Here is a 13304-nt window from a genome sequence, read left to right on the forward strand (position 1 = left end):
GGAGGTCAAGAATACGCAACCAACCAACCCTTTCAAAAGACCACGTTGAGTCGTGGTTCATCCGGCTGACAGCTGCAGCAGTAAGTAGAAAACCGGGGACGCTACCCTTCGCGCACACAATTGGGCTCCGCCACGTGTTGGGAAAGGTCACGTGTTGACTGCTGCTGCTGCTGCTGTGATAATCTGAAGACCTTGTGTCAGTCATGCATTGGTTTGGCAGATGAGAAACATCTGCATACAGATCATAAGGCCTCCTCCGTAATGCCGTAATCTAGAGTGTAGTGTCTAAGTGCACATATATAATAATGTCCCCCTTAATTCTTTACCTCAGCATAACAAAAAACAAAAACAAAAGAGCGCAATAACATTTCCCATCGCCAAGTATTGTAACCATCTGGCAATTTTTTACACTTTGGCAACTTCTCAATTATTTGTATTTCACAAACTCTCCAAGGTTGAATGATAAAAAGAGTGGTTTGCAGGATAAGAACAAAATGTAAAAATATAAGAAATTGCATGGGCAAACAGCTTCCAAAAGAATTGTAAGGGGGAACATTGGATCGCTAAACTGCAAATAGGCGAAAGCTTCTATAGCGCGGTGGTCCGAAGCCCTCCACTACAGCCCCTCTTTCTGTTTTCGTTCCCACCCTCGCGATTATGCAATAGCGTAAGCTACCAGCCAACATATAAAGTGCCGCTTTAACCAAGCCGTATGAATGTGCTTGCGTGGCCTAGGGATAATGTGAATACAAAGGTTTTGGCAGGCTGATTGTGGTATCACCCTCTCATATGAAAGGAGAGACCTGTATTGGCAGCTCCTGCCAAATGTAATGTCAGGAAGCCCTATGTACAGTTAGTGCTCGGCAATGTCAGCTGCCAGCTACTGCCTCCCATGACTTTCCAGCCTTTGGATGTAACAGATGGAAGGTCACCGCGAATGTGAGCACATAAAGCCTTAATACTTCTGCACAGAGCTGGTTTTCATCTACAGCTTGAGCTAACCAGAAAAACCCTTGCACGCACTTTCGATGAGCAAAGCAATGCAAAACACTGGTAGGGATTATCTTTGCTAAACTGATTACAGTGCAAGAACACAGGACTGTGTGTGTGGTGCCATCAAGGTGCCACCACGTCAAATGGTGGAGTTTTAACCGCGGCCTCTGCAATCAGCTGTAGTGCAATGGACACTTGATTGTGGAGGCTACGGGTTTGTGGCACCATCTGGGAGCCGCTGCATCAAGTGATGGATGTTCTACTCTACTGAAACCTGGTTACAATGAGCACAAGCATGGTGCCACACAATGAGCACAAGTAGCTGTGTAAGAACATGACCGGTTTGAATCCGCTTCAACGGTTTTTGTTTTAGTGTGAAAGCACTATAAGAGGTCAAGGTTTGACATTGGTCAGTCATAGGCTCCATCACTCTCTGTTGGCTGGCGAACTTGCAGATTAGCAGGTCAGATGATACCTCGGGCCAAAGTTTCTGCCTTCTTCCCAAACAGACCTCCCTCTAGATGGTGTTACAAAGTGTGCAGCTTTAAGAGCAATATATTGTCACATTGCAAATGTTGAATATTTTCTTTCAACTGTAAACTGTGAAAAATCACCAGGTATACTCATTTAGCGTACAGTGAAGCTTTTAGCAATAAACTCATACAATATGTTTACTCCGAGGTGCTTAACAAAAGCATTCATGGTAAAAATACTGCAAGAGCTGCAATACAAACAACTGTTCTGCCTCTTTATGTCTTTTATTACAATTAGTTATGAGATGATGATAATGTCCTGCTGATGGTTATAAGTTTTGGCCACAACTTGCTTCTTATCATGAATTACTCTTTGCAGCCACGTCATCCTGGAAGGAAAGAAATAAAAGACAAAATGAAACTGAAACACTACTAGTTGCAGTGAGCCATTCACAATGTAATATTTAATATCAACTAAACTCCTGTTTAACAAAACCTGTTCTGTCAATTTATACAAATCTAAGCCACTAGTTCTGTACGTTTGGTTGTCGCATGCAGAATAGCTTTAAAATGCCCCTGACTGCAAATAGTAAGTGCTACCACTCAAGATTGTCCTGCCTCAAGTAAACACTAAATGTTTGCTATTCAGATTCTTCAGTGCTGTCGGGATAAATTCCAGTGGAGCTCAGTCCGCAACTATTAGCTGTACCTTAAATAGTAACAGCACACTTAAATTGATGGCTTTCCATTAGTACTTCTGTTTCATTGTTCTCATAAAGATGCAAAAACATTAAAATTAGTTCAATAACGCTCTGTGTTGTTCGAAGACTTGTGTATGGAAGTTGTTCATGTTAATTAAATTGCACAGGTACCAATCTCTGCCCATTGCTCTTTCCTAAGCCATAAAAAAATGCAAACTGACAAAAGCGAATGAGCACCCTTCTTCATTATATAATACACTTAATGAATTCAGCTTGTGAATGCTCGCGGACATGTCGCATAGAGACACAAAAGAAGGCACTACGAATGCAGACAACTTGCAATGAGTCTTCCCACAAGCTGTAGTGTTCCCTTGGCAAAGCTGTGGCTCAACGACATGTCGAACTAGGGTGGCAAGTTTGCCAGGGCTTCCTGCAGCTTTTTTCTGGCATGATGGACTTGCTCTTCTTGTCGACGAATGTCTTCATCCGTAACATTCAGAGCCTGAAAGTCAAAACATTCTTGAATGTAAAGCCAGGCTGTGAAGATCTAAAAAAATCAATGAATGCATGATAAAACAGAAGACATGCAAATGCTATATTAAGTAGCTAGAGCTCATTAATTATGTAATTAGTGACGCAGAAAAATTTCTCCCCAGCTGCTGCATCTACATTTTGTACACATGACCTGACCACTGTCACGTCCTCATAGAGATGGCATGATGCCCACAAATGTGGACACTGACAAGCAAGTAAATATTTTCCATCAACTTTTCAAACAATATACGACACTAGAAAAAAAAAGTTTTCAAGATGGAAGACTGTGTGTCCTATAGTAGCTCTGATACATATTCAGCAACTGTGCATGAATAAAAAATTTGCTATTGAGACTGTGAGACTAGAGTTGACTCCCGATAAGGAGTTATGTACCCAGGACAAAATTGACATAATTGTGCATCAGGAAAAACAATCTTTTCTGGACAATTTTGACATGCTACATGAGAATAATAGCATTTTCCTTCCTTTAGATAATAACTGGCACCTGAAGTGAATATGAGACTAAATCAAGTAAGAACACCCTACTTAGGTATAAATGATTGGCTATAGTAAGTTAGGTAACAAGAAATACATTACACTATGTCAAATACTTCTCCACTCAAGAGAAACTTTGCTTCTTTTCAGTAAAGTAAGCTGCACTAATTAAAAATGAGATTTCATGGCTTAACATTCATGAATTCTCTACTCTATTAAAGAGCCCCACAATATCAATGATTAGTATATATAGTATACTGACATTTTTCAGCGAACAGCCCATACAACATGCAACACAGCAACACAAGAGTCGTCAGCCTAATTTTCCACTCAACAATAAAATATATAACAAAGAAACCCATCCCTGTGCTTTTCTTCATTTCAGTTACTACTATTTGCTTTTTTTTCCCCTTCAAATTTGTGACATAATGAACCCCTCATGCTCACATCCTGTCTGATCATTAGCTTACTAAGGATCTCTGCTAAGGCAGTCTTGAAGCCAGAGTTAAAAAAAGAGGCTTCTTGCACAGCTACTGACTCATCATTTGATCCTCATGCCAGTTGCAATATTACAGGATATTCTATATTCACTATCTTGGATAAGAGTTGTACTGGTAAACGTTCTCAAGGTTAGGTCACATGCCACAAGATCATACTAAAAAAAAAAAAAAGATGAAGGTTCAACAGTTGCAGCCATAGCTCAGCTGGTAGAGCACCATAAGCAATATACGGAGGTCATGGACTCTAAACTGCACAGCCAGCATGTGGCTGTTTTTCTATTATGTAATCAATTATATTTCAAGCAAAGTGATTATGGCGCTAATTTCATATCAATCAACGTTACAAGCCCATGAACACTTTGGTTTAAATGGCAGTTGGCTTCCTTCAAATGTACAAAGAAAATATTAAGAAAGCCATGCAAAGAGAAGTTATATCAAATGATCTACAAATGTGGGCAGTAAAGCAGTGCAGAAAAAAAATATGCTAGCAGCCTGCCCCCCCCCCCCCCCCCCCCCCCATCACTGCTTTTTTGAGTCCTGGTCCAAAAACTCATTCTGAGTGTGCCAGAAAAAGCAGCAAAGCAAAGTTTAAAATAACAGCTGAGCAAAGCAGATATTCCAGGCAGCAGCATGCGCACCCTTCTGAGTGAGTCACTAGGAAGGGGCTCACCTGAACCAAAGGCTGATCTGGGTTAAGGTAGATGCCCGGATGCTTATCCAGTGCACTGCGGGAACCAGTCTGCCCCGTGACCGGTTGGGCACTCAAATGCAGTGCCGTGGCTATGCTTCGCAGGAGTGTTTCCTGGCTCACATTGGGACCCACACCTGGATTGGAAGCCATATCACCCTACTCAGTGCAATGTAAAATAACAAGCTTGCTACTGGCTGCCTCTGATGTGTCCTCTGTGTGACACATACAGTATGGGAGCATAGCAAATGCTATTCTAAAACAGGTGCAACCTTCTGGCTAAGGTCTAGTGAGATTTCTACGTTTCCATGCCACAAAGCACTTATTTCCATGGTGGCAGTCCACAAGGCAGTGTAGCCCTGTCAGCCCGATGCAATGTGCTCAGCAACATATGTGCACAGCAAAGAACCAAGTATTTTGCCAGCAGCAGCAAATGCCAGCTTGCATGCTCCTCTACTCTAAAATTATGTCTCCTGAAATGAAGCCAAACTCTGCTGAGAGCAAAGTAACCCACATGAAACAGAGAAAAGTTTGAATGTCATCAGAAAATAACCCCGATAATATAGAATAGCAAAAGAAATTTTACCACTAGTGTTGATGCTGACCACACTGCTAGTAGCCACTGGGCCCATTTCCATGCCTTCGAACAGCAACTCATATCATGCTGCACAATTTTTGCTGTTAAAACACTGCAATAAAGCTCACTTGCCTTTCATGTTTCTAGGAAGCTCAAAGCTCTGAAGGGCTTCTTGGTCACGGTCACATGCCTGCAAGCCTTGTAAACGTTTTTCCCAGAACAGCTGAAAGTAACCAGGAGCTCCTAGTTAGTGAGAACAAGGCACATTTCAAAAATTATGTATAAGTAGATAGTGCAATGGTTAAAAGCAGTATGCACAGGCTGCATTCTGAGCATACAGCATCAAGAATAGGAAAATGATGATGATGATGGATTTATTTTAATGACTCAAGGGCATCTTGGGTCAAAGTGCACCGAACACGCGGTAAAAGGTCAGCTCAGATCAATGAAATATGCTAGGTGCAATGTTTAATGATATGAAAAAAAAAAAACAGTGGTGTATAGGGACTAAAATTGATTTGCAGTGCAGAGTGGTCTGCGCAATAAATTAAAAGGAGAAATGTACATGTTAAAAGGCTAAGCTGTCTTAACATTTCTTCCCAAGGCAAGGTGCCTGAGTGATGTTGTATTAGAGGAAAAAAGGTCAGCAATCTAAGAAAGGGAAACAAGCTAAAGCCCATGTTGGTAAGTGATCCCGCACCCTACCCGACTTGCATTATGCTGCCAGCGGTAAATGGGAATGGCATCTCGCTAGTGCATGCAACCATACGCTGAACATTGTTTATACAGGGCATTTAGCCAATGAACTTTCCATGGTGGCTTAGTGATTAGAGCGCTTGACTGGTGGTCCCAAGAATGGAGGTTTGATTCCGGATCGGAAGGCCACTTTTCGATGGAGGTGAAAAGAAAGGCGCCCATGTACTGTTAAAGAACCCCATACAATCGAAATTATCTGTAGACCTAAAAGACGAAACATCAAGTTAATGAAAATACAATTGATGTATGTTGTATGCAATTGATATTGCATATTGGCCTATGGTTTTTAATGTCTTAAAATAACTGAGGTTATGAGGGATGGCATAGTGCAAGGCAGTGGAAATTTCAACCAACCGAGTTATTTAACATGTACTGACGTCGCACAGTACACAAGTGCCTTGTGTCTCACCTCCACTGAAACGCTGCCACTACGGGTGGGATAGAACTAGTGTCCTCAGGTCAGTAGTCATGCGCCTTAACCACTAAGCCACCAAGGCAGGGCATTTTTTAGGGCATGGCACAATCTTTTCTGTCACGAAACAATGCTACAAAGTACATCCCAGTATAATCTACATTTAAAAAATTTCAAATCAGGCTTCAATTCTGTTTATGCATCAGCTATTAAAGGAGGTCCAATCATCAAACCTATTCCAAAAAAATTTTCCCTCTCACAATCAGGAAAAAGTCTGACTTTTACTAACTTTTACAGATCAACTGTTCAACACTCATTCACAGCTGCCAGTTCCAGTACAGTACACCACATGCTATAGCAACATCTTAGGTAATAGAAACAGCACACCAGTAAACATGCACCAACCTGCTTCGGTTTGTCTGGAGGGCCATGCTTGAAGTCAGACCGCACTTTGCCTTCCTGTGACCGTACTACTGTAACAGGCTGCTTGAAAATGGAGGCTGTCTGCCGGATAGGAGGCACAAGAGAAGCATCATTGCGGATGCCTCTGCTGTAGTCAAACTGGGTTCCTCGTTGCCTACGGCTTTTGCGCAGCAGCAGAGAATTAATCTTTCCTGTGCGGAAGTCAAAAGTGCTAAGGTCGAGGGCATCACCCAAGAAGCGTGCCAGCTGAGGCTTGCTGCGAAACTTCTTCCCTCCAGGACTGAAATAAATAAATAAAACACAAACAGACATTACTGCCATGCACGTGATGCTCACAACTGCATGCCATCCTCAAATGAGGCAAGTACAAATTAAAGCCAACAGCAAACACTTCATCTTCAGTCTAAAAAAGTCATCAGGTGATCATAATTACATCACCAAATGGGAATTTAATTACAGTGATAAGTGCTGCAGAAGCTTGAGAAATAAATTACACAGCAAAACGTGCTTCATTTTCTTCCACCATGTTCATAAAAATTCATTCCCAAGGAAACATTATTTCATTCCTTGCCCTGCAATTCCACTTCCCCTTCTCCCTTTCTTTGGAAGCAAAAGCGAATATAAACCCTGCTAGTGATTATTGCGGCACCCAGATGAAGACAAGTCCCCTTGTCTAAATGTTTGCCTTTCTTGCGAACTAGGGTTCTCTCTATTCCTTGTTTGGTTCTCTTTCATAGCAAAATGTTGCAATTCCTGCTGCTTTCACAGCTTTTAGCAGCAGCTTGCATGTACACTTATCATGGTTTACAAGTACATTTAGAACCACCTTTGCTATTCAGTACCATTTTGCAACAAAATGTACAACCTAACACATTTGCTCTGATACTTACCAGCAATAAATATGGCAGCAATTTAAACAACACATCGCTGCAAGATTTTCATTTTCAGATATTAATAAAAAAATACTGCCAAATCAGGATTGCAGGTAAATTTACTTGCTTTTCATGGCTACAAAGGCACTAAGATAATAGATATTTTGGGACACCCTAATTTTTTAAATTTCCCTAATCGACCATGTGTTGTGCGATGTCCGTGCATGTTAAAGAACCCCAGGTTGTCGAAATTTCCGGAGTCCTCCACTGTGGCTTCTTTCATAGCCTGAGTCGCTTTGGGACGTTAAACACTGCTAACCACAAACCACAACCATGACTACAAAAGCACTAAGTTTATTAGGCATTTTGGGTCATCCTAATTTTTCAATTTCTCAAACAGTTTGCAGATCAGGTTTCCTGAAAATAAAGGTTGAATTCATTCCAATTAACATCACATGGCTTAAAGAGTGCACAGGCGTTACATCCAAGTCTTTGAAAGAGTCGCACGGTCTTTCAAATGCTCTTGGCTTCTTACATCCATCCTACTCTGCTCACAGCACAGGGACAGTTTTAGTTCCAGCAGCCTTGATGCCAAAGGAAACCCAAGAAGGTTCTCACACTGGTGCTTTTTTCCACGTCCTAGGTGGCATTACTATGCACAGATCATTACATGCTATTTGCCTACAGCCACTAAATAATTTATAATCAAATTCCTTTCCTCAAATATTTGGTTCCAATAGTCTAGCGATGACTACGATGTGAAAGTTGAGTCTAGGTTAAGTGAAAGATTAAAAAATTGCGATTTAATTGTTCATTTGGCATTTTAATTCATGAAAACATCAGTCTGTCTCAATAACAACCATAATGAGTGAGAAAGCCATGATTATAGTTCACTTCTTTCCATTTCTCACATGACCTAGGCTGAATTTTGACACCACAGCCATCATTCTGCTGTTGAAAACGAAATAGAACCAGGTAAGAGAAAAAGTTACAATTATAAATTAATTAGCACTCACAGCGAAAAATATGGTGATTTGAGTATAGTAATAGCTTATGTACCATTCATCATCATCATCAACCTGATTATGCCCACTGCAGGGCGAAGGCCTCTCCCATATTTCTCCACTTAACCCGGTTTTGTACTAGCTGCATCCACTTGACCCCTGCGAACTTCTTAATCTCATCCGCCCACCTAACTTTCTGCCGCCCCCTGCTACGCTTTCCTTCCCTTGGAATCCAGTTTGTTACCCTCAGCGACCATCGGTTATCCTCTCTTCGCACTACATGTCCTGCCCATGTCCATTTCTTCTTAATTTCTACTAGAATGTCGGTAACTTGAGTTATTTCTCTGACCCACTCTGCACGCTTTCTATCTCTTAATGTTACCCCTACCATTTTTCGTTCCATAGCTCTCTGGGTTGTCCTCAACTTAAGTAGAACTCTCTTGGTTAGCCTCCACGTTTCAGCCCCATAGGTGAGTACAGGCAAGATGCAACTATTGTATACTTTCCTCTTGAGTGATACCGGTAAGCTGCTAGTCATAATCTGCGAGTGCTTGCCAAATGCGCCCCATCCCAATCGTATTCTTCTTGTTATTTCCTTTTCGTGGTCCGGATCTGCGGTTACTACCTGTCCTAAGTAGACATATTCGCCTACTACTTCCAGTATTTCGCTACCTAATGTAAACTGCTGTTCCTTCCCGAGGCTGTTGAACATTACCTTAGTCTTCTGCATATTGATTTTCAAGCCTACCTTTCTACTTTTCCTGTCTAGGTCATCAATCATTATTTGCAGTTCATCCCCCGAGTTGCTTAGCAAGGCAATGTCATCAGCAAATTGCAGATTACTGAGGTATTCTCCATCTGCCCTTATCCCTAACTGCTCCCATTCCAAGTCTCTGAATACTTCCTCTAAGCAAGCTGTGAATATTACTGGGGAGATTGTGTCTCCTTGCCTAACACCTTTCTTTATGGGAATTTTGTTACTTTCTCTATGCAGAACTATGGTTGCTGTGCAGCCACTATATATATCTTCCAGCACTTTCACGTATGGCTTGTCTACCCCCTGATTTCGCAATGCCTGCATCACCGCCGAGGTTTGGTATGTACCATTAGAAAAATGAAAAATACAACCAAAACTTGATGTCTGTGCTCCTTAAAATTGCGATGCTGGTGAACACTTTCGAGTAAATTACAATTAGTAAATGCCTGTAGTAGAAGGGGAAACAACCACCTCTGCTGCTCAGATATCACCCTGCCCTCTAAAATAAAAGCAATATTCCTCTTAATAATTAATTGGTGCATAGGAAAGGAAAGGCGCAGTATCTGTCACACTTGCTCTGTGGACACCTGAACCACACCTTAAGTGAAGGGAAGAAGGTGGGAGTGAAAGTGGAAAGAGAGAAAGAGGAGCCGTAGTGGAGATCTCCAGAGTAATTTCGACTACCTGGGGATCTTTAACATGTGCTGATATCTCAGAGCACACGACGCTTCTCCGTTTTGCCTCCATCGAAATGCAGTCGGCGGAGGTCGGGGTCGAACCTGGCGTCTTACAACTGCACCACCGTGGCGGGGAATATTCCCCTTCCCCTTTGGTTTTCTTGGCTTCAAATACTGTCAGCTTTTGTCATGTATTATGACAATAAAAAGAAGTGAATGGCACAGCCCCTACATGTTCTACTGTTCAAATTTTTTGTCCTATTTCTACCTGAGCGGTAACAAGAACAGATTTGCTGGTAATAGAGTTTTTAGCAAGAAAAACATTATACAGTTGTTCATGGTTGTAGCATGGCCGCCTCTAATGTGTTTTTGTTACCCCTCAGGTACAAGTGCGGCAACAAGAAATTCAAACAGTGCACAATGCATAGGCACCAAGCTGTTCGCTCTTTTCTTTCTTGGCCTTACACACGTCTTTCTTGGCTCCTCACTGACTCAACTTTTGTCTTCTCATGGATGTTTTGGCAGTTTTGTAATGGTGCAAAATAGCACCATTTTCAACGTCAATGTTGTGGTGTGTTGTAGCTGAGAACAAGGGCGCAGCCAAAGGGAGATGTTTAGAATGCCCCTGAATTTCTTTGAGCGCTGCATCCCTCCATCTCCCCCTCACCCTCCCTTTTTTCTTACTAATGGCACACAACACCCTCATAACAATATTTCTGGTTATGCCACTGGCTGAGAAGGATACAGGCAGCCGACTTCAATTCTATTCCATAAGACACACACATTAGCAAACAGCTACTTGGATCACTGGTTCCTCCATAGCCATGGTGTTAACTCTTCTAACCTAGCTTGACTAGCAGGATGCCATCCCATGAGTTGCTGTGAACCTTAGCATTGCAGACATTCCTTTTCTCTTGGCAGTATGGCCACATTTAATAACTGCTGTGCACGGTGTATGAAAACTCTGATTCTCTTTTTTGGGGGTGCTGTGCAGCCACAGTGTACATCTACCGTGTACATCTACCAGGGAAGCATAAAGAGTGAAATTTGCTCTGAACATCTCTAGTGTATCACTAACTGCAGTGCAACCCGTGTAAACTTAGATATTTCACAAAATGGTAAACATTACCACAAGGAAACAGTGTGGTATCTGCAGAGTCCTGGAATACAATCTGCATCATTGTATCCGATGCTTCATGTATTCCTGAAGACAGCCAGGTGACAGTATGAACCAAAGTACTGCTACTATCTTCTATGATGCCCACAGCACCACAATCCAGTCAGAGATCTATGTTGTTGCCAGCATGAAGGGCTTCACTATGAGCGCCTATTGTGGCCCTTCAAACAGCCAGTTTCCGCATGAGTTTGACCCAGAGGTACCAAACAATTTGTTCTTCATACTGTCGGTGCATTTCTACCTTGCAGCTCCCACAATGCAGTGTGAGCATAAGCCATGTCCCATGCTTCTAGGGGCCTTGTGGAGCCCAGGTCACAACGGCAAGTTTATGCTGACTGAACCTAATAAGTGTAAGACTCCTCAACTACCTATAGGGAGCTTGCATGAAGCGATGTATGCTGGGTAATCCGCGATGATGATGTAGCTGGCGGCAGATGGCGGGCAGCGCAGCCAGGCTAAGTTAAGCAAGTCCCTTGACGTTTTCGACGGTCCACCAAGCAAACACGCGGCTTTTCGTGCACTGCTCTTACGTGCGTGCAATTGTCAGCGGATTCCTGAGGAATGCATGCGTTGACGCTGTGCCCGAAAAATTGGGTGTGCTATGAAGAAATGCAAAGCAGTGCGACGCAGACCTGTTCAAGCTACACGAGGAGACCGACCACACTGTGCGTCTGGACCTGGCCGACCGTCAACATTGCCGACATTTATGATTTCTAGCTCTGGCGAGTAGTTTTTGAAACTTGCCCTGATTGGTGTTTATCTCGCGTATGTTGGCCTGTGCGAGCCATTCGCGTCGGCGTTGCTAGAGGGATCCTTTGCCTTCTCGCATTCGTGCAGACATATTTTTGGAATCGCGAAGAACCCGCAGTCGGCCTGTCCAGTAGCGCCAGCATCGTCTGCGCGCACTATGCAACCATGTAGACGAGGCTATAGTGTGGCAGTGTCGTATTGCGTCGTCGGCTGTCAACGACATCATCATGGCGGATTACCCAGCATGCATCGCTTCATGTTGAGAAGTGCCATGAGCCTTCCAAAAAAGTGGTTAACAACCTCATTCGTGCAATGATACTCATGATGATATGCGCCAATACCTATGTGGTCGCTAAAAGATGTTAGAAGCCTTCTGTCTCCAGAAGTCTGTGTTCCAATAAGCTATGCACGAGAAAAACTGCAATCATGAGAAATGGCATGCTTGCCACAGCTCACATCTCTCCTGCGGATCAACCTCGCAAAGTACACTGACTGAACTGTGCAACGTTGGATGGTTGATTGGTTGGTTTGTGGGGTTTAACGTCGCAAAGCGACTCAGGCTATGAGAGGCGCCGTAGTGGCGTGCAACATTAGAGTCTCATCACGGGTGCACTCCTAGCAGGCGTCTATAAATCCCCTTTTAGTTTCTTCGGGAGCCAGATTACCTGCGTGGTTTTCAGGTAACCAAGAATAATGTTGAGGTCATCACACAATGTTAGTCTAGGCCACAGCTGTGGGATGGAAAAGACAAAAAAAACTCCTAAGGTTGCATTTTACAGCTATCGAAGCTACCAACCGTTAACGGCAGCAGACACTTTCTTCGCCACACCTCACTGCTATTTCTGGTTGAATTCACTCAATTCAACCTCCCCAGTCGATGAATAGAAACCGAGACAGTAACAACCAAGAAAAGCACGATCCCCCTTGGGCATAAATCCACAGATAAAAAAACAAACGTCATGTAGGGCAAAAAAACCTGCATGCCACCGGCGGGAGTGTATTTACAAAAAATACTACACAAAACCTCACCTGTAGTAGTAGACGTCCACTTTGCCTGCTGAGAGGCCGCCTCGCCGAATCACTTCCTCCCGGCGCCAGCCCTTCGGCAACGCCGGACATTCGAGGTTTGCCATCTTCTAGGACGCCTCGGATGAAGATCAGCAGTTAACGAGGAAGAAACTGCCTTAAAATGCAGGATTTCAGCATCGGGACGGACAGGCAGGTGATCAAGCATTCATTTCGTCCGTAGTGGCCACCGTCGAGACGCCAAGACAAATGCACGTTTCTCTGACAAAAAGTTGCAAACACCCGCACAGCAATGAAACCTTAGGAGAGGTGCGTTACCTTCTCCAATGATGATTTTAGGTCGAACCTACAGAGAGACACACATAACCACACACACAATCCAACACACAGTACAGGTGCATAGGCCCATAGGCTTTGTAACAACTGCAGACCGCTGTGACTCGTGAGGGCAACTTGATTGCGCATGCGCCGCGCACAGCGCGCCCAAGG

At 43.2% G+C, this 13304-nt stretch overlaps 1 protein-coding gene across 2 annotated transcripts; it reads right to left on the reverse strand.

The window, feature by feature from the left end:
* Positions 1 to 1700: 1700 nt before the first annotated feature.
* Positions 1701 to 13272, reverse strand: MBD-like (methyl-CpG-binding domain protein 2). Of its 2 annotated transcripts, none has more exons than XM_084593455.1 (6): positions 12819 to 13272; positions 6535 to 6832; positions 5094 to 5184; positions 4367 to 4521; positions 2508 to 2669; positions 1701 to 1855 (listed from the first exon to the last, which is right to left on the reverse strand). In XM_084593455.1, exons 1-5 carry the CDS (start codon positions 12920 to 12922, stop codon positions 2571 to 2573), a joined length of 747 nt encoding a protein of 248 aa, XP_084449581.1. In that variant the 5' UTR covers positions 12923 to 13272; the 3' UTR covers positions 1701 to 1855; positions 2508 to 2570. The 2 variants fall into 2 exon arrangements, with proteins under 2 accessions (XP_084449581.1, XP_084449582.1); XM_084593456.1 differs by having other exon boundaries at positions 1714 to 1855; positions 2504 to 2669.
* Positions 13273 to 13304: the final 32 nt, after the last annotated feature.

The sequence above is a fragment of the Amblyomma maculatum genome, chromosome 2 (assembly GCF_055883805.1).
Source record: "Amblyomma maculatum isolate TAMU_Amacu chromosome 2, ASM5588380v1, whole genome shotgun sequence".
Taxonomy (NCBI): domain Eukaryota; kingdom Metazoa; phylum Arthropoda; class Arachnida; order Ixodida; family Ixodidae; genus Amblyomma; species Amblyomma maculatum.

Bases quoted from the DNA above. Each gene is read 5' to 3' on its own strand.
- MBD-like (XM_084593455.1), bottom strand. From the start codon at position 12,922: ATGGCAAACCTCGAATGTCCGGCGTTGCCGAAGGGCTGGCGCCGGGAG. The intron at 6,833-12,818 runs GTGAGGTTTTGT...TATTTATTTCAG, and splicing joins GTGGACGTCTACTACTACAG to TCCTGGAGGGAAGAAGTTTC. The intron at 2,670-4,366 runs GTGAGCCCCTTC...TTTGACTTTCAG, and splicing joins CAGATCAGCCTTTGGTTCAG to GCTCTGAATGTTACGGATGA.